We start from the raw sequence: 27658 nt of genomic DNA, 5'->3' as shown, positions 1-27658 counted from the left end.
CAGGCCGGGAGGAAAGAAGGCGGGATGCTCTGCAACGCCTCCAGCTGAGCTTGTGTGGGGCGGGATGGGAAAGGAGTCACAGCCTCACGGAGGCAAGGGGCTGCCAGGGGAGGAGCTCTCTCCCCAGGGGTCCAAGCTGCGTCAGGGCAGGAGCCAGCGAGTTCTGAAAGCTCCAGATGAAGCGGGCAAGTCCAGGGGCATATCCGTGAGCCAGGTGTGAAGGTGAGCCTCACACCCGGGAGGCAGTGGCCCAGTAACTGGGGCCGGGTGCGGGAGGGCAGGGAGGGCACCCGCCAGGGCACCCGCCCCACCCCAACACCAGCTCCCAGGTCAGCACCTCCCTTGGTGCCCTGCCCCTCGTGTCCCTCTGCGTCTTGTCCCCCAGAAGCCCTGCAGAGGCCAGTGCCTCAGGCACCCGGGCAGCACGTAGGCTTTGTAGTCTGATGGCCCTTAGTTTGAATCCTGGTCCCTTTACTTAGACCTGAGGGACACAACCCATGTTTTTATCATCTGTATATTGGAATGGGCATGACAGCACCACCTCAGAAGGTTGCTTTGAGGATTAAAGAAGTGATGCCTGTGATGCGTCTGGTCCACAGGGACACAGGGATGGTGTGGGCAGTCAGGTGGGCTGGCCTGAGGCCTCCCCTGCTCTCTGCCCACCTCCTCCCACTTCCCAGCTGGTAAAACAGAAGTCAAGAGGTGGATCTAACTCCAGAGGCAATTTCCTATACATTTTAAGACCTTTCCTTGAGGGATGAGTGGCAGCAAAAGAACGGGGTGGGAGAGCTGTGTCTGCACCCCACCAGGGTATGGCATCTGTGCCCCGCACATCCTGGGGCGAGGCTGCCCTCACCCGTGTCCATGCACCGCCCCCCTCCACATGCTGTGTCCTCAGCACTTTGCAGTGTGGGGCCCACCAGAAGACGCTCTGCTGTGTGTACCCTCTGGGATAGATCCCACTGTGTGTGACCATGTGCCCCCATCCCCAGTGTAGTGCATCATCCCCCTCACGTGCATCCTGGTGGCTGTCTGTCCATTCGTCCACATACATCCCAGACGTGTTTCCCTTGCACCTGGGCACCCATGGGTACACCCACACACACCCCCTGGTATGTACATGCCCCTCCACACGCACAGCTCAGTCTGTGATCCCCGCAGTAAGCATGCCTCCCCCGGCCCCCCTCCTGCAGAGTGAAGACCTCACTGGCCGAGTTGTGGAGGACATGGAGGGCGCCTCCCAGGCCAACCAGCGGCGCATGAACGCGGACCCGTTGGAGGTGATGCTGCTCAACATGGGCTACCGGATCACGGGCCTGAGCAGTGGGGGCGCCGGGGCCTCTGACGACGAGGACAGCTCGGAGGGCCAGGTGCAGTGCCGGCCCAGCTAGGCCCTCCCAGCCCCGGGCCCAGCCCCCGCCATCGGCTGCATCCTCCGCCCCGGGCAGGAGGTCAGGGGGTTCTGTTTTGGTTTGTCTTCCCCGTCCCCCCATTTTTTTTTTTTTTCATTTTTCCCTGTTACATTTGTTAGTTTGGCATTGCGGGTGGGGATTGCTACAACTTGCTGGCTTTTGGACTTTTGGGCAGTTGCCCCTTGACTGGCCCCAGCCCTGAGCAGATGAGCAGGAGGGGAAGCCCCTCCATCTCCCCTGACCCCACCTCCCCCCCACCCCACATCCCTGCCTCAGGTCGGGAGGCCAGGGCTGCTGCTGTCTCCGGGGACTGCCCCACCCTTTGGCTGGCAGCAGGAGTGGGGTGGAATTGGACAGGCTGACGGCGAGGCTGGCTCCCTCCTGGTCTTCAGGGAATGTTCTAGAAAAGGACAGGGTGCCCCCCCATCCCTGCAGAGCCCCTGTGTCAGGGTGGAAACAAGTGAGGAGGGAGCCCTGGAGTGGGCACAGTCAGGCCACTGCCTCCTGGCAGCCTGGCATCCTTTCCCTATCCCCCCTCGAAGCCCCCGCTGGACCCCCCATGCATGGGTGCTGGGTCCTTGCTGCGCCCGCCCGCCCTCACCGGCCCTCTGGGGGCTCAGCCTCTCCCACGGGCCCTGGCAGTGGGCAGGGGCACCACACCATTCCCCGCCTACCCATGCCAGCCCTTCTGCACTCTGGGGGGGCCCTCTCCTCCCTTGGGCGCTCTTCGGCCTCACTGTGACCTTTCTGCCAGAGCTCCCAGCCAGGCCTCCTCTCGCTGAGATGGCACTCCCTCCCACCCCCACACGCTGAGCCGCCACAAAGACCAAAGAAGTGATGGCTTTTCTCTGTCCCCTGCTGCTCTGGGGGGAGGGGTGGGTCTCCTGAGCCCTGGGATGGAAAGTCCCTAACTCGGCCCCCTCCTCAGCAGCTCAGAGCTCTACACTGGATGCAGCGGCCCCCCCAGCACCCCACCACTCCCCCCAGGCCTCGCTCTTGGCCTCCTTGGCTCTCAGCTCCCCTCGGCGCTCCCTGGGCTCCAGGCTCCAGCTGCAGCCTCCCTCCACCCTGCTCCTTCCCTCCGCCCTGTCTCTGCCAGGTGCCTCCTCTCAGTCAGGCTTCAGAGAAGCCCTGGAGACAGCAGGGCCATGTTAAAAGCTTTTTCTCAGTTTTAAGAAGATGGGGGTGGGGGTGGGGTGGTGAGGATAGTGGTGGGGGGTCTGGCACCATCTCGTCATTGCTTTAATCCCAGCGACACAGGTGGCAGCCTCTCCTCCTTCCTCTCCCCCCGCCCCATCACCCCCCTACCCCTCTCTCCTAGCTTGGTAATGAAGTATATTTATTGGTGAAGGAAACAGCTGCTGCTGCTTCTCCTGCTGCTGGGACTCGCTCCCCTGTCTCTTCTCCACGACCTTTCTCCAGCCGGGAGGGGAGAGCCGGAGCGCTGAGGCTGGGCCTGGGGCCCAAGGACTAGCAGGGGCCCCTTTGCTTTCCTGTGTTCCAGCCACCCGCCATTTCCTCCCTCCCTGCCTCCTGCCTGCCCAGCCTGGGCCCTGTCGTGTGGAGAGACACAGAAGCCTTACTGTCCTCTGGGGGCAGGAGCCGAGCCTTTTTGTTGCTCCGCTCCCAGGAGAGTGAGGGTGACGCAACTGATTAAAACCATTTTGTTCTAGGTGTGGCTGGTGGCATTTGTGGGTTGCCCATGGGTCTGGGGGAAAGGGAGAGGATTTCATCTCCGTAGCTCCGTGACTCTTGAGTAACCACACCTCTGCCGGGTGGAATGAGGCCTGCCTTGGAACCTCCCTGTGGACGTGGCCACCAGCCCGGCAGGACTAAGTGCAGAGCCTGGCCCTGGTGGCCGTGATTTGCAATAATCAGCTTTCATTATCTGGACTGTCTTCTTATCTGTAAAGTAAGGAGGGTGAAGTCTTCGTGGGTTTTCAGACTTTTAAAATCACAACTCAAACAAATATACATCTTAGACATTGTGACCCAAGATACCCATGCTAATTTGTATGTATATAATGAACATAAGTTTTACACAATAACATTAAGCCTTGCTACATGCAGTGTGTTCTAGTTACCATTCTATTTTATGAAGGAGGGGAAAAAAGTGCTGTCTATAACCCACTAAATTGATTTCAAAATCTGTTGTTTCTTGATGGGCCCTAGATTAGAGGGTTTCTTAGACCAGAGGTTCCCAGACTGTCTCAGCTCACTGAACCATCAGTGCCTCAGTAGTTTTTACCTGGACCCCTAAGCCAAAAGAAATACCTAACATTTCAACATGTTAATTAAGCCAAGATCACTTAAGAATTTATGTCCTGGGCTTTCGTGGTGGTCCAGTGGTTAAGAATCCGCCTGCCAATGCAGGGGACATGGGTTCAATCCCTGGTCTGGGAAGATCCCACATGGATCCCTTTTCTGGGAAGATCCCACATGGATCCCTGGTCTGGGAAGATCCCACATGCCACAGAGCAGCTAAGCCCGTGTACAACTACTGAGCCTAACCAGCCACAACTGCTGAAGCCTGTGTGCCTAAAGCCTATGCCCCACAAGAGAAGCCACCGAAATGAGGAACCCGTGCACTGCAGCGAAACAGCAGCCCCAGTCACTGCAACTGGAAAAGGCCCATGCAGCAGTGATGACCCAGGACAACCAAAAACAAATAATAATCTTTAAAAAAAATTTTGTCCTACCAAGTTAGTCATTAAAGAATACAAAAAAGAAAAAAATTGGAAAAAAAATACATATCAGAAGAAACTATCTCTATTTCATTCTTAATAACTACAGTAACTACTGGAATCTGTGTGCTTGTTGGATGCTGTAAAACTTGTCAGACTATCTAATCAGATTGGACACTACCACCCTCATTTCATGTTCCACAGTGACTTTCATTTACTTTGTATCTCAGCAACCTCTAAAAACTCATCTCAAAGATGACATAATCAAAGAAATGTAGTGGAGTCTAAGGATAAAACTGAACCACCGTGAGCTTGCAGTTCTCTCGGTAGCCAACAGATGCTAAGTAACTCTAAATTTAAAATATCCTTCTGTGCTCCTGTGACTTGACTGTGGCACCCTAAGGTACCCTGATGCACAGTTTGGGAACTGTGGGTCAGTACTGTAGGAACAATAGTTTCACTAGTGAGATTTTGTGGTTATTCTGTTTGTACATTTGGAAAGAACCAGGCTGAGGCCAGCAGGGTATACTCAGTTTAGTACAGGAGACAGGGAGGAGATTCTGTCAGAAGCACAATAGGTGATGTCATGAAGCAGGTGCTTACCATTCCTCTGTATTCCCAAACTGACGCTGCTTTAGCACGTTTCCAGACTATGCAAGGAAGGGGCGATATACCAGATCGAGGGACTAGGGCAGAGTCCCAAGTGCCCTCATGGAGCCTGAGTGATTCAGTTCAGCTGCATGGTAGAGGATGGAGTCACCCATGGACTTCAGGGGCAGCCAGACTGTGGAGGACTCCCTGTGCTTGATGAGGGATTGTAGGCTTGGTCCTGCGAGCAGGGATTAGCCATTGGAAGACTTCACCAGCAGCTCCGCTTCATTTGGAATTGGTACATTTTTTTTTTAAATAGAGTTTTTTTAGAGCAGTTTAAAGCTTACAGAAAATTAAAAAGATAATACAAAGTCCCATATACGCCCTCTCTCCCTGGCTCCATTTCCCCTCTTATTAACATCTTGCATCAATGTACATTTGTTACGATTAATGAACCAATGTTGATACATCATTAACAACTAAGGTCCGTAGCTTATATTGAGGTTCACTCTTTGTATTGTACAGTTTTATGGATTTTGACATATACATAATGTCCTGTATCCACACTGTGAAAAATAGTTGCACTGCCATAAAAATCCCCTGCACTCCACCTATTCAGTGCTTACCAGCACAAAAAAAAAAAGAGAAAAAAGTAAGTACTATAAGTACTAAGTACTTATATACTTAGTACCTACTAACTATGTACCAGCAAAATATACACAAGATATTTTTGAGGAAAACTATTAAATTATGATGAGTGAAAACAAGGAAAATCAGAATATGTGAAGAGATATTCCATGCTCATAGATAGAAAGCCTCTATTATTAATAAAGATGTCATTTCTTCCCAACTTGGGCAGTGAAATCTCGACCAAAATCCTAGCAGATTATTTCATGACTATCCACAGGCTTATTCTAACGTTTGTATGGAGAGACAAAAGACCCAGAATAGCCAACACAGGTAACAAAGAGAAAGAACAAAGTTAGAGGACTGATACTATCCAACCTCAAGACTTAATCATAAAGCTACAACAACCAAGACAGTGTGGCATCGGTGAAGGAAAAGACAAATCAGTGGAATGATCTAGGGATCCCCAAAGTAGATCCACCCAAATACAGTCAACTGATCTCTGACCAAACAGCAGAATCAACTCAGTGGAGAAAGGAAAGCAACCTTTGCAACAAATGGTGCTGGAACAACTGGATATCTCCATGTGTGGGTGTGTGCTAAGTCGCTTCAGTCGTGACTGACTCTGCAACCCCATGGATTGTAGCCCTCCAGGCTCCTCTGTCCATGGGATTCTCTAGGCAAGAACACTGGAGTGAGTTGCCATGCCCTCCTCAGGGGGTCTTCCCCACCTAGGGATCAAACTCATGTCTCTTGTGTAGCCTGCATTTTGGTGGGTGGTTCTTTACCACTAGAACCACCTGGGAAGCCCAGACATCTACATGCCCCACCCAACCCCTCCAAAAAAGGATCTAAACACTGAGTACACTGTTCACAAAAATTAACTCAAAATTGATCATAGAACTAAACGTAAAATATATCAATAAAACTCAGAAAACCACATAGGAGAAGATCTAAGTTTGGCAACACGTATTAACATTGAAAGCACAACCCATGAAAGAAAAAATTGATAAACTGGACTTCATCAAAACTCCTGCTCTATGAAATCGCTGTTAAGAGAATGAAAGAGACAAGCCAACAATTAACGAGAAATGAATTTTTACAACTCAACAATTTGAAATAAGCACCCCAATTTAAAAATGGGCAAAATATCTGAACAGACACCTCACGAAAGAGGATGTACAGGTGACTAGTAAGCACACAAAAGCTGCCCAACATTATGTCACTTCAGTTCAGTTCAATCTAGTTGCTCAGTCGTGTCCAACTCTTTGCGACCCCATGAACCACAGCACGCCAGGCCTCCCTGTCCATCGCCAACTCCCAGAGTCGACCCAAACTCATGTCCATTGAATCAGTGATGCCATCCAACCATCTTATCCTCTGTCATCCCCTTCTCCTGCCCTCAGTCTTTCCCAGCATCAGGGTCTTTTCTTTTTTTTTTAACTAAAAGAGTTGACAATTTTATTTTCACATTTCACAATACAAATGAAAATTGTTTTTTTTCTGTCCCACTACTTCCCTCCAAAACTACTCTCTCTGTTAGGAAGGGGGAACAAATTTTCCTTGTCATGCTGTTAGAAAACACCCCTAGTCACAGCACCATGATCTGGTGAAGTACAAGTAATATAAAACTGATATAAAGAAGCACCCCAATCTCCTTATCTGTCTGGTTGGGTCATTCCTGGCCGGGTGGGCACCATCATGGGATGGACAGGAGGTCTCATTATTGGGGGCCCAGGCATCATTGGCATGTGGCCTCCCGTAGGCAGCCTCATTCCAGGAGCAGATCCAACTGGCATCATCCCAAGAGGAGGGGTACCCACCATCAGCATCGTGGGAGGGCCCCCCATGTGAGGTGCAGGCATCATCCCAGGGCGAGGAGGACCTGGGAGACTGGGGGGAGGTGGGATCATTGCCCCTGCAGGAGGAGGAGGAGAGAAGGGTGTAGGAGGTATCTTTCCTTGTTGAAATACAGCAGTTGTTTTGTCAATCAGGCTCTGAGCCTGCCCTTCCATCCATTTCTGATAGTAGTCTTTCACATTCTCTTTGTGCTTCCTACCACTCCAGTGTGTCTTTCTCACAGATGGAGAATCATGGGTGAGGTGTGTGTCACAGTAGTCACAATAAAATTGAGGCATGTTGCTCCACAGGCCGTCGGCAACTCCGTTCCGCCCATCAGGGTCTTTTCAGATGAGTCAGCTCTTCGCATCAGGTGGCCAAAGTGTTGGAGTTTCAGCTTCAACATCAATCCTTCCAGTGAACAGCCAGGACCGATCTCCTTCAGGATGGACTGGTTGGATCTCCTTGCAGTCCAAGGGACTCTCAAGAGTCTTCTCCAACACCACAGTTCAAAAGCATCAATTCTTCAGTGCTCAGCGTTCTTTATAGTCCAAGTCTCGCATCCATACATGACTACTGGAAAAACTATAGCCCTGACTAGACGGACCCTTGTTGACAAAGTATTGTCTCTGCTTTTTAATATGCTGTCTAGGTTGGTCATAACTGTTCTTCCAAGGAGTAAGCATCTTTTAATTTCATGGTTGCAGTCACCATCTGCAGTAATTTTGGAGCCCCAAAAAATAAAGTCAGTCACTCTTTCCATTGTTTCCCCATCTATTTGCCATAAAGTTACAGGACCAGATGCCATGATCTTCGTTTTCTGAATTTTGAGCTTTAAACCAACTTTTTTACTCTCCTCTTTCACTTTCATCAGGAGGCTCTTTAGTTTTTCTTGACTTTCTGCCATAAAGGTGGTATCATCTGCATATCTGAGGTTATTGATATTTCTTCCAACAATCTTGATTCCAGCTTGTGCTTCTTCCAGCCCACCGTTTCTCATGATATGCCCTGCATATAAGTTAAATAAGCAGGGTGACAATATACAGCCTTGACATACTCCTTTTCCTATTTGGGACCAGTCTATTCCATGTCCAGTTCTAACTGTTGCTTCCTGACCTGCATACAGACTTCTCAAGAGGCAGGTCAGGTGGTCTGGTATGCCCTTCCCTTTCAGAATTTTCCACAGTTTATTGTGATCCACACAGTCAAAGGCTTTGGCATAGTCAATAAAGCAGAAATAGATGTTTTTCTGGAACTTTCTTGCTTTTTCGATGATCCAGTGGATGTTGGCAATTTGATCTCTGGTTCCTCTGCCTTTTCTAAAACCAGCTTGAACATCTGGAAGTTCACAGTTCACATATTGTTGAAGCCTGGCTTGGAGAATTTTGAGCATTACTTTACTAGTGTGTGAGATGAGTGCAATTGTGCAGTAGTTTGGGCATTATTTGGCATTGCCTTTCTTTGGGATTGGAATGAAAACTGACCTTTTCCAGTCCTGGCCACTGCTGAGTTTTCCAACTTTGCTGACATATTGAGTGCAGCACTTTCACAGCATCATCTTCCAGGATTTGAAATAGCTCAACTGGAATTCCATCACCTCCACTAGCTTTGTTCGTAGTGCTGCTTCCTAAGGCCCACTTGACTTCACATTTCCGGATGTCTGGCTCTAGGTGAGTGATCACACCATCGTGATTATCTGTCATGAAGATCTTTTTGTACAGTTCTTCTATGTCACTGTGTCACTAGGGAATTACACATTAAACCAACAATGAGATACCACGCCACACCGATTAGGATGACAACATCAAATGCTGACAAGGATGTGAAGCAACAGGAACTCATTCACTGCTGGTGAGAATGCAAAATGGTAAGAGTTTGGCAGTTTCTTACAAAGTTTAAATAGTGTTTTTCTAAGATCCAGCAATTGCTCTCCTTAGTTGAAATTGTTATGTCCATGCACAAACGCATATGTAAATGTTTACAGCAGCTTCATTAATAATTGCCAAAAACCGGAAGCAACCAAGAAGTCCTTCAAAACGCGAATAGATAAAATAGGTACAGCATGCAATATATGGAAATGAGCAATCAAGCCCCAAAGCCAGGAAGGAAACTTAAGTGCATCATTGCTTTTGAAAGAAGCCAATCTGAAAGCCATACCATATGATTCCAACTATATGACATTCTGGAAAAGGCAAAACTAGAGACAGTAAAAAGATCCATGGTGCTCCATTTTTATCGTGCATCCGCATGTGTTACTCAACCCTGCTGATGGGGAGCCTGGGGCTCGGTCAGATAAGCCTGCACAGAGAATGTGTAGCAAAAGAGGCTTCAGAATTGGAACTCCTGTGTTTGTGGTGGGCAGATGTGGTCCCAGGGTCCTGCGGTGGGTCTCTGTGCTCAAATGTAGTTGCAGAACTGAAAAGGTGATAAGAGATCATCTAGCTCAGCGGTTCCCAGCCCTGGTTATACCTTAGCACGCCCTGGGATACTTAACCACCCCAGAGATTCTGTTTTAATTGGTCTCTGGGGAAGGTGGGGAGGTGTCCAAGCAGCCATCCATTTGAAAACATCCCAGATTCATTCTAATGTAGGGCCACAGTGGAAAACCGCCAATCTAGTCCTATTTCCAGACCATCTATGGAGTCCTATTTACGAATATAGACAAGTTCCAAAGAGAGGCAGGAAGACGGAATGGGCTGCCTAAAACCCAAGTTAATTAGAGGCAAAACCAGGACTGGGTCACTAATCTCTGCTTCCTGGTCCACTTCTTTAAGAATCATTTTTCTTATTTAATGTCATGATACTTTTTGAGCCCCTTTTTGCCCAGTGCTGGCTTAATGAAAATGCACCCAGTGGGTTAGCCCCTGCGTTCCCCACATTATCTGGAAGACGTGGGTAGCAAATAAGGGGGTCGTGCACAGTCCCTGAATGTTGGATTTCGCCATGGAGTTCCCCACTGAGTGGCAGGCCCTGTGTCTGATGGACATGATGGCAGGCATGAGGCACTCATGGAGACATGGTCTGCTTCCTGCATCTGACCCATTTCTGTATATATAACAGGTCCTAGGGTTTCCCTGGTGGCTCAGAGAGGAAAGGATCTGCCTGCAATGCAGAAGACCAGGGTTCACTCCCTGGGCAGGAAAGATACCCTGGAGAAGGGAATGGCAACCAACCTGCTCCAGTATTCTTGCCTGGAAAATTCCATGGACAGAGGAGCCCGGTGGACTGCAGTCAATGGGGTTGCAAAGAGTCGGACACAACTGAATGACTAACGCAAACAGGTCCTGGTCCAGTGAGGCCGCAGTTTGCACCATTTTATGATGATTTACAGAATCTCAGGTCTCATCCTCGTCTCTCTTTAATGGCCCTAAAAGGGGTCACCAGCAGAGAAAAAGCAGGGTTGAGGTTCAGAACCCCAACTCTATCTAGTTCATGCATGCTAAGTCGCTTCAGTTGTGTCCGACTGTGTGACCCTGTGGACTGCAACTTGCCAGGCTTCTCTGACCATGGGATTCTCCAGGCAAGAATACTGGAGTGGGTTGCCATGCCTTCCTCCAGGGGATCTTCCCCACCCTGGGATCGAACCCCTGTCTGTTACATCTAACCTGCATTGGCAGGCGAGTTCTTTACTACTAGCACCACCTGGGAAGCCCAGTTTATGTTTAGACCTTGGAAAAGTTCCTGAACCTTTCTGGGCTTATTTTTCTCTTTGGGAAAATGGATGCCATGATACTTGCTCTCTGGTTACTTCACTGCATTGTAAGGAGGCACCAAATCAGGAGAGTATGCACATCAAAGTGCTTTTTGAGTGGTTAAGTGGTGATGAGTGGTTTTAATTGCTATAATAGCTAACGCTGAATGTTCATATTGGGCCAATAGCTGATCAGCTATAGCTTATCTAATAAACTTTGCAGGAACTTTGCAACTTTTTTCCCCCCATTTTAGGGATGAGGAAATTGATGCCCTGACAGGTTCAGTTACTTTCCTAAGGCCTAACAACCTCTGACAGAGCTAAGGGTCAGTACTGGGCTTGCTGGCTGACACCTGAGTTCACATGTTCAAGCATCATGCTTTATCACCCACCTGGCAGCAGAACACTTAGATTCTGGGCCTGGCTGTGCTTTCTATATTCTTAGGGAAGTTTAGCCGTCTATAAAATGGAATGGAGAAGGAAGTCATTTTGTAATTTCTGATGTCTTAATGGTCAGAGGGTGGTGTGTTCTCAAATGGTTTGTTGCATTGTATCTGCCCTGGTGGTCCCTTCCCCACCACGGAAAGGTTTGGAGCTATCCAGAAAGACAGTTTAGGCCTTAATGGCGGGAATCCAAAGGAGCAGAAGCAGAAAGGCTGCAGAAGAGAGGGGACACACACACAGAGCGTCCCCCCCAGCAGCTCCGCCAACCTGCGCTGAGATTGCCCCAGGCTCAGCTCTGCTTCCCTGGCTTATTGATTGAGGTGATTCTTCTGCCAGAGCCCTGAAGGAGACCAATCTATGGTCAACAGACAGCTCCGGGGACAGTCCCTAAGCGCTTCCTATCTGCCCGGTGCCGTTCTGACTCCAAGGTCCAGTGGATCTAGTCAGTCCCCTTCTCAAGGAGTTCACAGTCTCCTGGGGTAGACAGACATGTAAACAGCTAATGCTAATGCAAGTATACATGAATATTCAATAGGCAGAAACAGCCTCCGTGCTCTGGGAGCAAAGAGGGAGGATTTGCTGGAAACCTTGACAGTGGTGTAGGAGAGCAGGGGAAGGGCACTCTGCTGAAGGAACAGTTCGAGCAAAAACACAAGGTATGAAGTGCAGGGCTCATTCTCCGAAGGGCAAACAGCGCAGTGAGGTTAACTCCAAGCAAGTCCCAAGGGAGACAGAGAGATGAGGGTGGAAAAAGAAGGTTAAGGGTTGGGGCCAGACCATGAGGGCCTTGAATGCCAGAATGAGGAGTGAGATGGCCTGGGGAAGGAAGGAAGGATGTGAGCTCTGGGGACTTCTACCTGGGGCCAATTGAGGGGGTGTCCTGACCCACACCAAGAGAGGATATGCCCTGAGTTCACCCTTCAAACAAGCAGCATCTTACCCTCGAATCTTTCCCAGCTTGACGCTTCCAGCTCTGCCATCCTTCCCTCCCCCAGCCAGTCCTATAAGTGGGTCCAGATGGTCATTCCTATTTTAGGTCGGGGTGTGTGTTGGGGGAGGGGTAGCTATGAGCTCTATCAACCCTTTCCTGAGCTGTCTGTTAGAGGAGCTTCTTCCAGGACACTGCTGTGATCCTCTGAGCCTGGAAGGGCGTGTTAGGCCTTGGTGGAGATATCCCATCTGTCTGTGCGTGATAGGGGTGGCAGCAGCAGAGGAGGCAAGGACACGGGCCAGGGAGGCCTTCACATTGGGTAAGAGGACCAAGGTGACGTGTACAAGTGGGAGGCGGCCCTGTGGACAGGCTGTGATGGGGAACAAGCCTGGGGCAGAGGCCCCAGAGGAGTCAGAGAAGGAGCTGGCTTCTCCCTCCAGGTACCTGGAATTCTCCAGGCAAGAATGCTGACTCTTTGCAACTCTATGGACCATAGCCTGCCAGGCTCCTCTGTCCATGCGATTCTCCAGGCAGGAATACTAGAGTGGGTTGCCATGCCTTCCTCCAGGGGATTTTCCTGACCCCAGGCATGGCAACCCACTCCAGTATTCTTGCCTGGAGAATCGCATGGACAGAGGAGCCTGGCAGGCTATGGTCCATTGGGTCGCAAAGAGTCAGACATGACAGAAGCAACTTAGCACAGCACATGGACCCCTTCAGGTACCTGCCTCTTCTCATGCCCCTGCTTCTGCAGCTGCTTAGACCAAGGGTAGGAGGATGCAGGCCATGGGGAAGGGCTGGGGCTCTCTAGTCAGACCCTGCTGAGCACTGTGCCTACCAACATCCATGGGGCCCTTAAAACTCTTGGGGCACTGCCAGGTAGCAGCTAACAAGCTAGGTTCCTGCCCTCAGACTGACTGTAGCTGTCATACTAAGCTTATAAGTATTTGTCATTCAGTTTAGCAAATACTGGTTAAGGAAATGCTCTATACTAGACACTAGTAGGCATTGGTTTTACAAAAGCGAAAAAGATAAATACAGTGTCTTCCTTCAAGGAGTTTCCAGCCTAGTAGGGGAGTCCAACAAGACATAGCCACAAACATGCTGTGAAGGAAAAGAACAAGGTATTCCAGGAGCTTTCTCATTTAGATGGGGAGGCCAGGGAAGAGCTCTCTGAGAAAGCGGCATTTAATCTGTGACTTGAAGGATGAATGGAAGTTAGCCAGTTTGGGAGGCAGTAGGGGCATTTCAGGTGAAAGAGAAGTACGTGCCAAGTCCGTGGGGTATGAAACAGCATGGCCCATGAGTGGAACTGAAGAAAGCTGTAGAACAGTGAACAAGTAAGCAAAAGGGCATGATGCAGGGCCTTGTAAGCCACGGGGTATTTGTGTTTTATCTAAAGTGCAATGGGAAGCCACTGAAGGCCATAGAGTAAATGTGGTGCTTGTGTTAGTACTACCAGATTTGTGGCAGACTCTGAGAAAGGCTGACTTTGGTTGTTTATTCATCCATATACACAATAAATGTTTAAAGAGCACCCACCATCCCTTTGCTAGAATTACAGGTTGACAGTGATAGAAGAGGCATGTCTAAGGTATAGATTTTCCTTGGAGACCTTCCTCCAGAAGAGATGAGACAGGTATAATCAATGAATCAAGATGCAATTTCCTCATTCCACAAACACATACTGTACACCTCTTCTATATCTGTGCCAGGTGCTGGCTGTTGCCCTTCACGGATCACACACATGGGCCACAGGAGAGGCACAAACACACTCAAAAGAATTTTGACTGGGTGAGAATCATTTTCAGCTGTGGTATCTGTGAGGCCTTTATAAAAACATCCATTTAGTCACTCGGTAAATCAGGAACTATCTAGTGGGCATCTGCTCTGCCCTAGGAACAGTGCAAGCTACTGAAATTAAGGACCTTAGAGTTCCATAACAGAGGTAGATGTGTGCCCCACAAATGCATTAAAATATTAGGTGCTCAAAATAGACCAGCATTGAAGGAGGGTAATTCAACAGAAAAAAATCTTCCCCAAAATGCACAGCTCCCACCTTTCTGAGTGGATGTAGCCATACCTCTCACCAGCTTAATTTTGAGCTGCTGCCTTCCTTCTTTGTCCTCCCATTTCCCCTTCCCACTCCAGCAGATTCCATTTCCTTTGTCTAGGCATCTGTTTAAAAAGCCCAAAGAATTCAGGATTTGAGCCTGGCTTCTTCATATGATACTGTATGATCTCAGACAATTATTTAACTTCCCTGAGTCTCAGTTTTGCCAATTGTACAATGAAGGGATGGGATCACATCTAAGGCTTGTGATTTACTCCAGCCAGGGTGATATCCACACTCCTGCACATTGCTCTGCAAGGCCTTCCTTTCTTTGCACCACTGCACGCACCCATCCTGGAGCCACCTGGCAAACATCAGGACTTGGTTCAAATATCTCCAGGCAAAGGAGATATTTGACAAAGGTCCGTCTAGTCAAAGCTATGGTTTTTCCAGTAGTCATGTATGGATGTGAGAGTCAGACTATAATGAAAGCTGAGCACCAACGAATTGATGCTTTTGAACTGTGGTGTTGGAGAAGACTCTTGAGAGTCCCTTGGACAGCAAGGAGATCCAACCAGTCCATCCTAAAGGAAATCAGTCCTGAATACTCATTGGAAGGACTGATGCTGAAGCTGAAACTCCAATACTTTGGCCACCTGATGCAAAGAGCTGACTCACTGGAAAAGACCCTGATGCTGGGAAAGATTGAAGGCAGTAGAAGAGGACAACAGAGGATGAGATGGTTGGATGGCATCATCATCAACTCGATGGACATGAGTTTGAGTAAACTCCCGGAGTTGATGATGGACAGGGAGGCCTGGCTTGCTGCAGTCTATGGGGTCGCAAAGAATCGGACAGGACTCAGGGAGTAAACTGACTGAACTGATGTTCGCATGTCTAGGGGCTTCCCAGGTGGCGCTGGAGGTAAAGAACCTTCCTGCCAATGCAGGAGACACGAGACGTGGGTTCGATCCCCTGGTCGGGAAGAGCCCCTGGAGGAGGGCATGGCCACAATTCTCGCATATCTAACCAGTTTGTAGGGATTAAAAACAATGTCAGGTGCGTCGCACCTAAGGATCGCTCAATAAGTAGAGACTGCACCACACCTCTCAGAACCCCTCAGCGTACTGAATTACTGAGTGCTTGGTGAAGCTCCCGCACTAGACTGCGCGCTGCCTGAGGGCTCAGGCAGCGCCTCGCCGCCGGCGCAACGGCGCAGCGCTGGTGGGCGCCGGGCCCCGAGGGACGCGGCTCCTATTCCCGGGGGGAAAGCCAAGCCGGGCGGACCCCATCTCCGGGAAGTGACGCCACCCAGCGAGCGGCACTGGAGCAGGGGCTGGGCCGGTAGGCGCACGCAGCATGGCGGAAGCGGAAGGGAGTTCGCCGCTCCTGTTGCCGCCGCCGCTGCCTCCCCCGCTCGGGATGGCGGAAGTGGAGGCGCCGACGGCGGCCGAGACGGACAAGAAGCAACTTAGCGGTGCTGGCAGCGGCGCCATGGACGTGGAGCGGAGCCGCTTCCCCTACTGCGTGGTGTGGACGCCCATCCCGGTGCTCACGTGAGTCTTCTCTGGCGTTCGGCCGGGACAGGGAGAGATGGGCCGGCGCGTTGTCCTCTGGCGGCCTCGGGCCAGCCTCCGGGCCCAAAGCGCAGCAAAGCCTTCCCGAGGGGCCGGGGTTCAACAGTACCCCGCCAGCCGCGTGTTGCCAGTGGTGCTGACGGATGGGACCGGCTCCTCGCCCTCGTTACACCTGGTCTGATCTGAGAGACAGTTGTTGACCGTGGAGAGGTTCAGAGGCTGGGAAGCTCAGGACCTGTGGGCGTACAGAAAAAGGGCCCCTTGACTTAGTGTGAGAGAGACATCTTCATTCATTCACTGGCTTATTCATTCATTAAACAGACGATTACTGGTCACTTCCTGTACGCAAGACATCCTGCTGGGTCTGGAGGCTCAGAATGGAAGTTTGGTTGGGACCACAGTGACTCCTGGGATGTCGTCATTGGAAGGGCCCCCAGAAATACGACCACACCATCTCTGTTGCAAAGCGTGTTTAGGTCCCAGGCAGTCTGCCCACCAGACCAAAGTTATTTCTATGGCATCAGATCAGCCTTTGTCAGAAAAGAAAGCAAGTGCTCCAGAAAGTGCTGGCGCCTTGTAGCAAGGAGCCGCAGGGTTAGGAAGGTAGGGAGCTGGTTTGCCCTGGTGCTTCAGCCCTGACAACTGATGATAACCATTACCCACCGTGCTGGACACTTGGCTAAGCTGTTTTACACTCATTTTCTCTGAATTTCACAGCCACTTTCTGAGGTAGGAATTATAGCCTCAGATGATGGATCTCTACCATTAAATGTCTAGATCAGGTTCACATGACAGTAAGCAAAACCATCCCAACACCATTTCCTGACTTGCTCTCTTTTGACCACATCCTGTTCCCTCTCACCTGATGGAATAGACTTATTTGTTCCCTGTATCAAAAACAGCCGGGTGAAAGAAAAAAAAACAGCCAGGTGGTATGGAGAACGGATCATTTTTGTCCTTATATGTTTCTGATTCTAAAATGAGCTCTTTTTCTTAAGTCTTGCGTCATGTTAAAATACTTGCGTTGTTTCTGTTTCAAATGCTTTTGCATTTCTTTAAGAATATCCAAGTCTGAGTCCTTTTAAAAATAAAAATATTTAAGAAAGTGTTTTCATTGATTAATTCAATATTCCTTATAGCACACCTGCTCAGCGACTCCTGTGTGCCTAGAATAGTTCTAGGTGATAAGAATATATAGTGGTGAGTAAAGCAGGTATGATCCTCGCTCTCACAGTGTTAAATCATGGTGGGAGCAGATAGACAGTAAACAAGTGAATTATAAAAGAACTGATAGTGATTAGTGCTATGAAGAAAGTAAAATGTTAATGTGAGAATAAGTGGGAGGGAATGTATTAGTTTTGCTAAAAATTGTGTTGTTATCCCAAGATCTCTTTGGTTTTCCCCTGTTCTCAAAAACACGTTTGCAGAGTCCTCTGCTCTTCAGAAAGCTGGTAGCAACGTTGAGTGGAAGCACCACAGTCCCCCGTCATCTGGGCCAGAAGCAGGGCACACTCCGTTTCTATGCAGACCTGTGTACAGGTGTTCATGAGATGAATCTGGTGCCCCTGTCAGAGGGCTCATGTTCCCATCAAAGGACTCGCCCTCCAGCAGAAGAGAGAGAGAGGTGAACCATTGTAGTGCATTATGGTGACTGCTGACCTCAAGTGCAGAGCTAGGAACAGATGGGGCACAAGGAACTGTCATTGATATTGGAGGGGGAGGATCAGAGAGAAGGCAACTGAATCCAGAGATCTGTCTGTCCCCTCAGAACTGTTGATGATTCTGCGTGAAAAGCCTGATAACAGCTACTGCTACTACAAAAAACAGCAAAGAGTAGATGCTTACTCTGTTCTGGGCTCTGTTCTAAACATTTTATATTCACTGTCTCATACAGTCCTCACATCAACCTAAGGAAATAAAATAAATACTATCACTCCCATTTTATAGATGAGGAAACAAAGGCTTTGAAGCCAGCATAGGGCTTTTTCCACTGAAATACTCTACCTTACTAGGTAGAGGTCCAGGGTCAGTAACTCATTCATTCAATAAGCAGATCTTGAGGCCCTGTTACATACTAGGTCTGACTATACGGTAGTCCACAAAGCAGCTTTGGAGCTTGCCTTCATGGAGCTTCCAGACTGACAAAGACTTTGAGAGTTTCTTCTCTGGGGCTTCCCCAGGTGCAGGCGCTGCCATTGTCTCCAGTCTTTATTCTAACCTCCAGCACAGCCGTGGCACGTGGAGCACTGGTCAAAGCCATACATTTGCCCCAACCAGATGAAAGAAATTGAGGGGAAGAGGTGGAGAGGGATCTTGAGATTAGGGTCTGAGAGGTCTGAGTCCTTTCCCGTAATCCTGAGTGTCCATGCTGTGGCCACTATGAAACTTCAGCAACTTATACACCAGTCCAACCAGTCATATAGCAAGTATTTATTGTACACCTCATGATAACAACATTGAGCAACTACCAAGTGCAAGGAAGTGTCAGGCATTTTGCAAGCATATCCTGTTTGATCCTCACAATTACGCCGCACTGAGGCACTATCATTAGCGTTCACCTCTCACTGAGAGATGGGAATGAGTGCCTGCCCAAAACACAGTCCAGACTCCACCCAGGTCTGACTTCAGAACCTGACTCCATTCTTAAATGCAGGACATTCACTCATTCAGCATTTAGTCAATGACTGGCTCCGGTCATGTGCCAGGCACTACCTGTGGGCTATTCTAATACCAGAGAGAGAATCCCTGCTCTCTTGGAGTCTACATGCTAGTGAGGAAAGACAGGGGCTTTCCAGGTGGCACTAGTGGTGAAGAACCTGCTTCCCATTGCAGAAGACATAGAGATGTGGGTTCGATCCCTGGGTCTGGAAGATCTGGAGAAGGAGATAACCCACTCCATATTCTTCCCTGGAGAATCCCATGGACAGAGGAGCCTGGCAGGCTACAGTCCATAAGGTCGCAGACATGACTGTTAGACATGACTGAAGCAGCTTAGCACGCAGGCAAGGGGAAAGACAGTGACCATGTAAGTGAACAAGGTAATCTGAGATTGTAGTAGATACTATGAAGAAATTAAAGCAGAGTAATGGGATCTGGGGTGTCTGGGGTTGTGTGTGGCTACTTCAGAAGGCATCATCAAGGAAAACCTCCAAAGTTGATGGTTGAGCTGAGGCATCAATGATCAGAAGCAACCAGCTATTCGAAGCTCTAGAAGACAGTTTGGGATGAAAGCCAGAGTAAAAAGCAAAAAAAGCATTGAGGTGGGAGGACTTGGTGTGTTTGATGAACCAGAAGTGGGCAGTGTAGCTAGCGAAAAGAGTGAGGTGGCATCAGAGGATAAGCAAGATGAGACTGTTGGAAGGAGTTTGGAGTACATAAGTGTAACAGGAAGCCTTCAATGAATGTCAAAGCAAGGGAATGACGGAATCTGGATTACATTCTTAAAAGACCACTTGGGAATTCCCTGGTGCTCCAGTGGTTAGGATTTAGGCCTTTCACTGTGGGGCCTGGGTTCAGTCTCGTCTGGGGACTAAGATCCCTCAAGCCATGTGACAGCAAAAAATTTAAAACAGACCACTCGGTCCCACCATCCTTTCAGGTCCTCAAGCTGCAGCCCAGAAGTGCTCTATTCTGTTGTCATGAAACCATCCAGTTTCCTTTGAAAGATCTTCTGAAGCCATCTGCTTCTCACCACCCCACCACCAGTACTCTGCTCAGGATCACTGTCACCTCTTGCCAGTATTCCAGAAGAGCCTCTGAACTCCTGTCCTCCCATTCTCCAAGCATATGCAGTGCTTTGCTGCCTTTCGAGTTCTGCTGTCTGCCTCTTGACATCTTGTCCTTTCACAGGTCTGGGTTAAAGGTCACCTCCTCTGTGACGTCCTAGCCCCACATAATTGTTTCCTGGGGTTGCATCTCTAGGTTTTGCCTCCACCTCTCCAGCAGGCAGTCTTAAAATCACACATGGCTGCTGGCCCTGTGAGGCCTTGTTTTTTTCCCCCTGTGAGTCCTTCTTAAACTGATCAGTCTCTCCACCACCTAGTTCCTGTGGAGCCATGGTTCTCAGACCCTAGACAGATCTGGAGTTCCTATGTGTTTTGCGTATAGGGGTCCTACTGCGATTTGGGTGTTTGTAAATGCCTGTGACTTTGAAAAGTTTGAACTCAATTCCTGTAATACACCTTGCTTTTGTCCGGATCTCTACCCTTGCACGTATTGTTTCTTCATCAGTTCCTCAGAGGAAGCGTCTGAACCTACCCCCCGCCCAACACACATACACACACACACACACACACGCATATTGGTTTAAATGCTCCCCTCTACTTTAAAAAAAAAAAAAAACTTTTTATTGAGATATAAAATATAGCATAAAAGGTACAAATCTTAAGTGTATGAGTCAATGAACTCTGCGTATGTGTATGCTCACATCACCCAGGTCAAGAAAGGACATTTTTAGTATCCAAGGGAACTCCCTTGTGCGTGTCAGTTCTGCCACAGAAATAACCCATCTTCTCCCCCCAGCACAATAGATTAATTTTGCCTTTTCTTGAACTTTATATAAACAATACTATGCACGCATTTTTGTGTGCGATTTCATTTACTTTGCTTATGTCTGTGAAGATCTGTGTTTATTCTTTCCTATTGTTACCTGCTATTCCGCTGTGTGACTATACCCCAGTCTACATACCCACTTTAGTATTGTTGGACGTTTAGCTTGTTTCTAGTTTTTTTAATCAACTTTATTGTGGTATAATGCGCTTTTAAGTGTGCAGTTCAGTGAGTATTGACAAATGTTTTTTCTAGCTATGTGTTTTTCTTCTTTAAAAAATTTTTTTTCTTTTTCCTTTTTCCTGCTGTTTTTTAATAAAGGTGCTGTGAATGTTCTTGTCCACAGCTTTGGTGGACACTGGCACCAAAGGTTTGCTTTTGTGGGGTGTATACTCTGAAGTGGAGTTGCTGAGGTAGAGGGTATAGTGCCCATTTGCGAAAGCTGTAGAAACGGCTTATATCCCAGCAGCAGTGAAGGAGCGTTCCCGTCGCTCCGCGTCCGCACCTCGCTCGGTGTTACTGTCCTTGGAGTTTAGTTGTGTTGCGGGCACGCGGATTCCCCCTCTGTTACTCGTCTGCACTGGCCTCTCTTCCCTACTCCCCCGCCCCTCACACCACCCTCATGGGCACATGTATTATACTCATCTTCTCTCAAGCCGGATGGAGTGTCCCCAGCTCTGCCTCACCAGCTGAAAGACTCCCCTGAGCTCTGCCCTTCCATGTCCTTTTCTCCCACAGGTGGTTTTTCCCGATCATCGGCCACATGGGCATCTGCACATCCACAGGAGTCATTCGGGACTTTGCTGGCCCCTACTTTGTGTCGGTGAGTTCCCCATTCTGCCCCCTCTGGAGGGCTCTGAGGCTCCCGTAGAAGGCTGGCCTATGTTGCCAGCAGGCAGCCTTCCCATGTCCCTAGTATCCAGAGAGTACAGCTGCCCCATAGTCCTGGCCCTGGCCCTCTGCTCCCCACCAGTGTTTTGACCCCTTTTCCCCTTCTCTTGCCTCCAGGACAGGCCGGGAGGGCAGTGTGGCCAGAAGGAGTCTTAAGTAACTGACCCAGCTCTTGGCCCACCCCGGGGGTACCAAGACATGGGTAGGGGTTAGAGGCAAGAGTGGAGAGTCAGACCATCCTGGAACTACAGCTCTGGACCTTCAGAAGGTGGGAGTCACAAGGTGGGGGCACATGGGAGGCTGACATGGTTCCCTGGGTGTGGCCATGGAGAAGAAGGGGCAGGCCTTCTAGAATGAACCAACTGTGTTCTCAGGTCTGCTCCCCGGGGCTGGGCCCACGATAGGGGCAGTGGGCTTGCTCCAGATAAGCAGGCAGCATCCTGCCTATTTCAAGGTTGCAGCTTCCTCTCCATCAGAGGCTAGACGAACGAGTGTGACAGTACCAACCTGTCTGATTCATATTTATCATGATCTCTAAGCCCACAGAGGTCTTTCCTACCCCTTACTTTCAGTGTCGTACACGTTGATGAGAATTCATCTCTGACCAGCTCTGTGAGCAGATGCTAAACCCAGATTCTATCCCTGTGTAACTCCTGCACTCCGCATCTTGTGCGGCAGGTCTAGGACTCGGCTATAACATCTCCCTCAAAGGAGGCCTCTTGAGACCCAACCTCTCTGTCCCCCGCAACCCACCCCACATCCTGCTCCGACTGCAGCCACACTGCCAGGCTCCATGTGGGCCACCACTGTCAGGTCAGGAGGTCAGAGGGTGTCCTCATTAACAGTATCAAGGAAACCACCTCCCTGTGGGCACAGACCAGAGACTGACCAGAGAACCTGGAGAAAACCAGGCCCAGAGAGGGGGAGAGAATTACCTGGGCACCACAGGGAGCGGCGGCCACGCCTGTACCCCGAGTGTCTGGCCTCTGGGCACAGGGCTCTGTGCACTCCTGTCGCATTGCCTTCTTCACACAGAAAAGCTGCTGCAAGCACTTGAGATACCCCACCAGCCCGAGAGCAGGCCCCACGCCCCCCTCATGCGCACCCCGCATACCTCCTTCTAAGTTGCGACACTTCCACCACCAACCCAGGTCTGTCTTTCTGGCCGGATGCAGGCTCCCCACTGACCTCTGCTCTTGTTCCCCAACAGGAAGACAACATGGCCTTTGGGAAGCCTGCCAAGTAAGTGACAAACATGCATGTGACTGGCCCTGGAGCCAGGTTCCTCTGCCTGGAGCAGCAGGCCAGGCCTTCTGGGGCACAGCAGGAGCCAGCAGCCTGAGGAGGGATTGAGGGGGGCGCAGCCAGGGTCCACCAGAGGGCCTGGCCTTGTGCCACACATTTCCTGCTCTGGTCCCTGGCCGGGTCCTTTACCCACAGGCCTTCTAGGCCTTGCCTCAGCCCTGCAAGGTCGTGTTCTCAACTGCGTCGGAAAGGTGAGGGAAAGAAGGAAAAGGTGAGAAATGGAAAGAAGGTGGCAGGACTGGAACTTGCACGCAGGTCTGTCTCCCTCCAAACCTGGACCCTTTCTCCTGCCCCTCAGGGAACAGACACACCATTTAAGGTGTAAGGGAGGCATTGTTTAGAACTCTGCTGGAAAGTTCTGGTTGGAGAGAACGAAAGCAAATTTAGGCCCTCCTGAAATATTGCTAGTTTGCATGGGGTTTCGGGACCTCAGTTTTTCTGTCCGGGGGCCTGTCTCTCTCGTGGCCTGGAGACAGCGCTTTAGTCATCGGTCTGCTCAGGAGAGCGTCAGGTGCCCTGTTGGCCGAGGCAGCGTCCACGAGGGTGGAGCCCTGGAGGAGGCACCGCAGCAGGCAGCCGGGAGTGGGGCTTCCAAGCCCTGCTGGCGTCCTCAGGGGCCTCTGGCCTGGGTGTCTGCTGCCAGCCCACTCTTCAGCAGGAGTTGGAAGGGCACCAGGCACCTGTTTCCAAGCAGGAACCACCGAGCAGCCCAAGTCCCCACAACACGTCCCCAGACGGCGGCGGTTTCTCTCCGGTCCTGTCTGTAGGCTCCTCTGTCAAGCCACTCCCCACACAGCAGCCAGAGGGCGCTCGAGCTCCCAGTGCCCCCGCCTGAGAGACCCTGTGGGCTCACCCCCAGCTTGAAGGTCGTGAGCCTTCAGCTCCACCGGCTGTTCTCACCCTAGCCTCCCGAGTGAGGCGATGAGGGGAAAGACGGATAAACACCTCAGGAGGACATTCAGGTCCCCAGACATGGCGTCCAGCCTCCCTTACCCTGTTCCTCCAAACCCTCCAGCAGTGCCCAGTGTCTTCATTCCTGTACACGCCACGCAGCGTCATGCCCCTTCCTCCCTTCAGACTGTTCCCTCTGCCTGGAACGTCCACTCCCCACTCCGTGCCTGGATGCTGCCTCCTGTTTCACACCGGACTCAACTGTTACTGCTCCCCACCCCCCCCACCGCCCCCTCCTAGGGAAGCCTCTCACACCCCGACTGAGTGAGCCCATGTCCTCCGCAGGATCTGCGAGGCCGCGGCATGTCACACTGTTCAGCTGCCAGCTGCGTGGCTCTCTCCCTGGACCTGGCTCACCCCTGCAGCCTCCGTGCCCGCTCAGGGCCCCACACAGAGCAGGCGTCGGGGCACTCATGGAGCTGAGCCAGTGCCCAGAACGCCCTCTTTCCCCCTCTCAGGTACTGGAAGCTGGACCCCGCTCAGGTCTATGCCAGCGGGCCCAACGCGTGGGACACCGCTGTGCACGACGCCTCTGAGGAGTACAAGCACCGCATGGTAGGTGGGCCACCCCTGGGGGCGGGAAGCAGGGTGGGAGGGCGCCCCCCGCCCCTCACGCCCGCAGCCCGGCCTGACCCAGCCCTCCCTACATCTCCAGCACAATCTCTGCTGTGACAACTGCCACTCGCACGTGGCCTTGGCCCTGAACCTGATGCGCTACAACAACAGCACCAACTGGAACATGGTGACGCTCTGCTTCTTCTGCCTGCTCTACGGGAAGTACGTCAGGTGAGCCCCCCGGGGCTGCGCTTCCACAGATCCCAGCAGGGCCACGCATCCCAGCAGGGCAGCTTCTGGGGTCCTTCAGCCAGCAGGGCCAAGCGGGCGCTGATGGAAGCCGCGGAGGTTCTGAAACAACTAGCTGAGCTGGCCAAGAAGGCATGCCTTCCAAGGCCGGCTCTGTCCCCTGCTCACGGTGAGATCTCTGGGAGTGGCCCTGGCCTCTCAAGCGGCACCTGCCCTTTGGTAAAACAGAGATAAAGATGCTGGCTCCTCAGGGACGCTGCACGTGCGCAGAGCCCTGTGCTCAGGTCAAGGTAACCAGGTAGACCCTCGAAGAGGGTGGATGACCCCACAGGGTCCCCTCCCAGCTTCCCTTGCCAGAGGCAGGGTTCTGGGCAGGTGGGCCCCCCGTGGTGGCCTGGGAAGCCCTTTGAGGCCATGGCCCCATGACTTGTGAGGTAGCACAGGCCGTAGTCACGATTCTCAGGTTGAGGGAGCTCGGAGAGGTGGAGTGACCCACCCACGGGGCCCCACACACCTGGGCTAACCTGGCCTCCTCTCCAGGCTTCCCTTCAGCTGCGCTCATGGTTCAGAGCTTCTGAAAAGGAGGTTCTTTTCAGAAGAATCTTTTAGTTCAGAGGGTTTTAGAGGTCCCCTGGGAAGCCCTTAACTGCAGTCACACAGAGGCTGAGACAGAGCCTGGGTTGAACCTGGGACCCTGACTCCAGCCACAGCCCTGTGCTGACTCTCGCTAGCCCCTCCCCACCTCGTAGGCTGTCTGCACCACACAGACTACAGAATTCCTGGTTCTCTTGCCGGAGACCCCTCCCCAGACAGGAGCAATTGTGGACGGAGTCAGGAAGGCCCAGAGGGTGGGCCTGTCTTCCTGTGCCCACCCAGCAAGGTGTCCCATTGCCAGGCGCCTGGAATGGCAGCCGCCTGGGACAGGAGCTGGTGGGCCTCCGTAGTGGACCAGTCCCTCAGTTGACCGAGTTTGGGGCTGAGAGGGTGGGTCCGGGAGCTTCCTGAGGGGAGCAGCCCCATCTGGGTGTGCAGGTGAACGGTGTTCTGAGCCTCACACCTACAGGCCCCTGCGGCCCACACACTTCTCTCTCTCCACCAGTGTCGGCGCCTTCGTGAAGACCTGGCTGCCTTTTGTCCTTCTCCTGGGCATCATCCTGACCGTCAGCTTGGTCTTCAACCTGCGGTGATGGCACTCCATGGCCCTGGGCCCATCTGGCTCCTGAGAAGGCAGCCGCCACCCCCCTTTTCATCCCAGTTTGTCCTCGCCCCGAAAGGCAGGGATGGGCCTGTTGGGTTTAACCCGAGGTCTGGGCTAGGCGGGATGGAGGGAAAGGCTGAGGTTGAGTTTGGGGCAGAGGCGTTTGCATTTTGTGCCTAACCAGTTGCTCAGAAGCTCCTGGACCCCTCCATCCCAGGCTTGTGACCCCCCCATCCTCGAGATACCCTTTGTTTATCTGTCAGAAAAGCCTTAGTTTCCCTCTGGAGCTGGGCTCCCTCTGCCTCAGCCCACTGACTGGCAGGGGAGAGAAGGGCATTTGGACCCACCAGCCAGGGCAGCCCTGGGGCCAGAGCTGGGCTTGAAGCCCATTCTCCTGCCAGGGCTCTGGTCCCGGGACGAGGGCACCCTGAGAAGTCTCCATGAGCTCGGCGCCCCGGGGCCTGCCTTCTCCAGTGGCCACTGGAATGGCCCAGCAGGACTGACGGCCCCCTCAGATGGTTGTCAGAAGCTGCACTCGAGGTGGTTTGGGCCCCACTGCGGGCAGCCTCCAGCCCATGCAGCACTCTCTTCCCACTCTCCCAGGGCCTGCAAGCCCCTGGGCGTATCTTCCCCTGCAGTTTGGGGCCTGGGCTCCCCCAACCAGGCTGGAGAAAGGAGTGATATATCCAGGGTGACCCCTGCAGATCAGAGCAGTGTCACAAAGCTTGGCCTCAGCCCCAGGTGTGGACTTCGCACTGGTGACTGGACAACCTCCAAGATGTTGCGGGGGTGGTTGGTGCAGCCAGCCCCATCAGAGGGCTGAAGGGGAGCTGTTTCTGCCCTCCTCCCACGGCTCCCCCTTCTCTCCAAGATGTGGACGGGCCCGTGTTGCCCCCCCTCACCTCTGCTCCACAGATTCCTTTGTGTGAGCCTCCCTGGACAGGACAATAAAGAGTTTTAACTCCAGACCAGGCCTTGTCCTTGTTTTCTCCCTTTGGTGGGCCCTGGGTTCACTGAAGATGTGAGTTCCCTTCAGCTCCTGTCTTCTGGGTGAACGTGGCTTCCTCTGTCCCCAGCAAGGGGTCTGGTTGCCGAGGACATGGCTATCTGGAGCTTAGACTCAGCGTCCCTCGGGTATATTCCGCTCTGAGCCTGAGCTATGGAGGTTCCTCATCACGCCTCATCCACCGCCCCGAAGCTGTCTCCCTGAGGCAGGCAGATAGTGAAACCCCTCCCACATTCCCTTTTGGGAGGAACTTGGCAGTGGGATTGGGGGTCAGCGCAGGGCTGACCCCCCAGAGGCCAGGCCGCTGCCCTGCTCCGTGGCGTTTCTGCTCATTGTGACCTTCAGGACCCTGCAGTCTCACTCTGCATCCTGGCCTCCACCAACACAGGGTAGCGCCCACTCTCTACACCTGCCTGCTTATGGTCCTCTGCTGTCCACCTGTTAAAGTCATGCCCTTCCTTCCCAGCTTAAAAGCCACTTCCTTGGCAAAGTCTTTCCTAATCTTGTGCTATGCCAGGTGTCACTTTAGTTGAGCTAGCAAAAGATTTGGTCTCTGAATCCCGAAATCCCAAGGGTGGCCCTCCGGGCCCTGGATCAGGTGTCCGTCAGCTCACTCCAGACCCTACAGTGTTGCAGTTTGTAAGCCTGGGGGTTCACCAGGTTAGGGTAGTGCCACCTCCCCTCTTAAGAGCTATTCCATTTTCAAAAATCTGTTTTGCATATTGGGGTCCACCTAAGGTTCGGGGTTAAGTTCTGATACAGAGAACACAACAGCAGAATGGACAGGAAAGTTTTCGGGCCTGCTTTCACACAGCAGAATTTTAAATCAGCTGTGTGGTGATGGACCTAAATAGGTGTCATAAAATCACTAACGGTTACTAAGTGCTGATAAAGTATGTCATTTACCCTCACCTCAGCCCCATGAGGTACATGCTGTCATCCCCATCTGAAGATTAAAAAAAGAAGGGATTCCCTGGTGGTCCAGTGGTTAAGAATCTGCCTTGTAATGCAGGGGATGTGGGTTTGATCCCTGGTCTGGGAACTAAGATCCCATATGCTGCAGGGCAACTAAGCCCATGCGCTCTAGAGCCCATGCACCCCAAGGA

At 51.4% G+C, this 27658-nt stretch overlaps 3 protein-coding genes across 10 annotated transcripts in view; 2 read left to right on the top strand and 1 right to left on the bottom strand.

Moving 5' to 3' along the window:
* Window positions 1–8408, top strand: part of WDTC1 (WD and tetratricopeptide repeats 1) — a 68445-nt gene extending 60037 nt beyond the window's left edge. For 6 of the 7 annotated variants that reach the window (XM_060410638.1, XM_004005084.5, XM_012151165.4 and 3 more), the window contains one exon: window positions 1194–3084. In XM_060410638.1, coding sequence (XP_060266621.1) covers window positions 1194–1391 — 198 coding nt within the window. In that variant the 3' untranslated portion in view covers window positions 1392–3084. Of the gene's footprint in view, window positions 1–1193; window positions 3085–7464 lie in introns of those variants that run through there. The other variant, XR_009599448.1, reaches the window with a different exon arrangement.
* On the bottom strand, window positions 1456–7467 carry LOC121818843 (U1 small nuclear ribonucleoprotein C-like). The gene has a single exon (XM_042245120.1). The coding sequence runs from the start codon at window positions 7450–7452 to the stop codon at window positions 6973–6975; it is 480 nt and encodes a 159-aa protein (XP_042101054.1). The 5' UTR covers window positions 7453–7467; the 3' UTR covers window positions 1456–6972.
* Window positions 8409–15618: 7210 nt separating the features above from the next.
* Window positions 15619–26512, top strand: TMEM222 (transmembrane protein 222). 2 transcript variants are annotated; one of them, XM_027965454.2, is made up of 6 exons: window positions 15619–15828; window positions 21136–21220; window positions 22499–22530; window positions 24003–24099; window positions 24200–24321; window positions 25448–26512. In XM_027965454.2, exons 1-6 carry the CDS (start codon window positions 15632–15634, stop codon window positions 25533–25535), a joined length of 621 nt encoding a protein of 206 aa, XP_027821255.1. In that variant the 5' UTR covers window positions 15619–15631; the 3' UTR covers window positions 25536–26512. The 2 variants fall into 2 exon arrangements, with proteins under 2 accessions (XP_027821255.1, XP_004005131.3); XM_004005082.5 differs by having other exon boundaries at window positions 24200–24330.
* The last annotated feature ends 1146 nt before the right edge of the window (window positions 26513–27658 follow it).

This window comes from Ovis aries, chromosome 2 (assembly GCF_016772045.2).
Source record: "Ovis aries strain OAR_USU_Benz2616 breed Rambouillet chromosome 2, ARS-UI_Ramb_v3.0, whole genome shotgun sequence".
NCBI classification, from domain to species: Eukaryota; Metazoa; Chordata; class Mammalia; order Artiodactyla; family Bovidae; genus Ovis; species Ovis aries.
Note: the sequence above shows the minus strand (reverse complement) of the source record. Positions and strands in the feature narration are given on the sequence as shown.

Coding starts and splice junctions, on each gene's coding strand:
- LOC121818843 (XM_042245120.1), bottom strand. CDS start 7,452: ATGCCTCAATTTTATTGTGACTACTGTGACACACACCTCACCCATGAT.
- TMEM222 (XM_004005082.5), top strand. CDS start 15,632: ATGGCGGAAGCGGAAGGGAGTTCGCCGCTCCTGTTGCCGCCGCCGCTG. Junction 21,221..22,498: donor CTGGCCCCTACTTTGTGTCG/GTGAGTTCCCCA, acceptor GTTCCCCAACAG/GAAGACAACATGGCCTTTGG. Junction 24,100..24,199: donor AGGAGTACAAGCACCGCATG/GTAGGTGGGCCA, acceptor CTACATCTCCAG/CACAATCTCTGCTGTGACAA.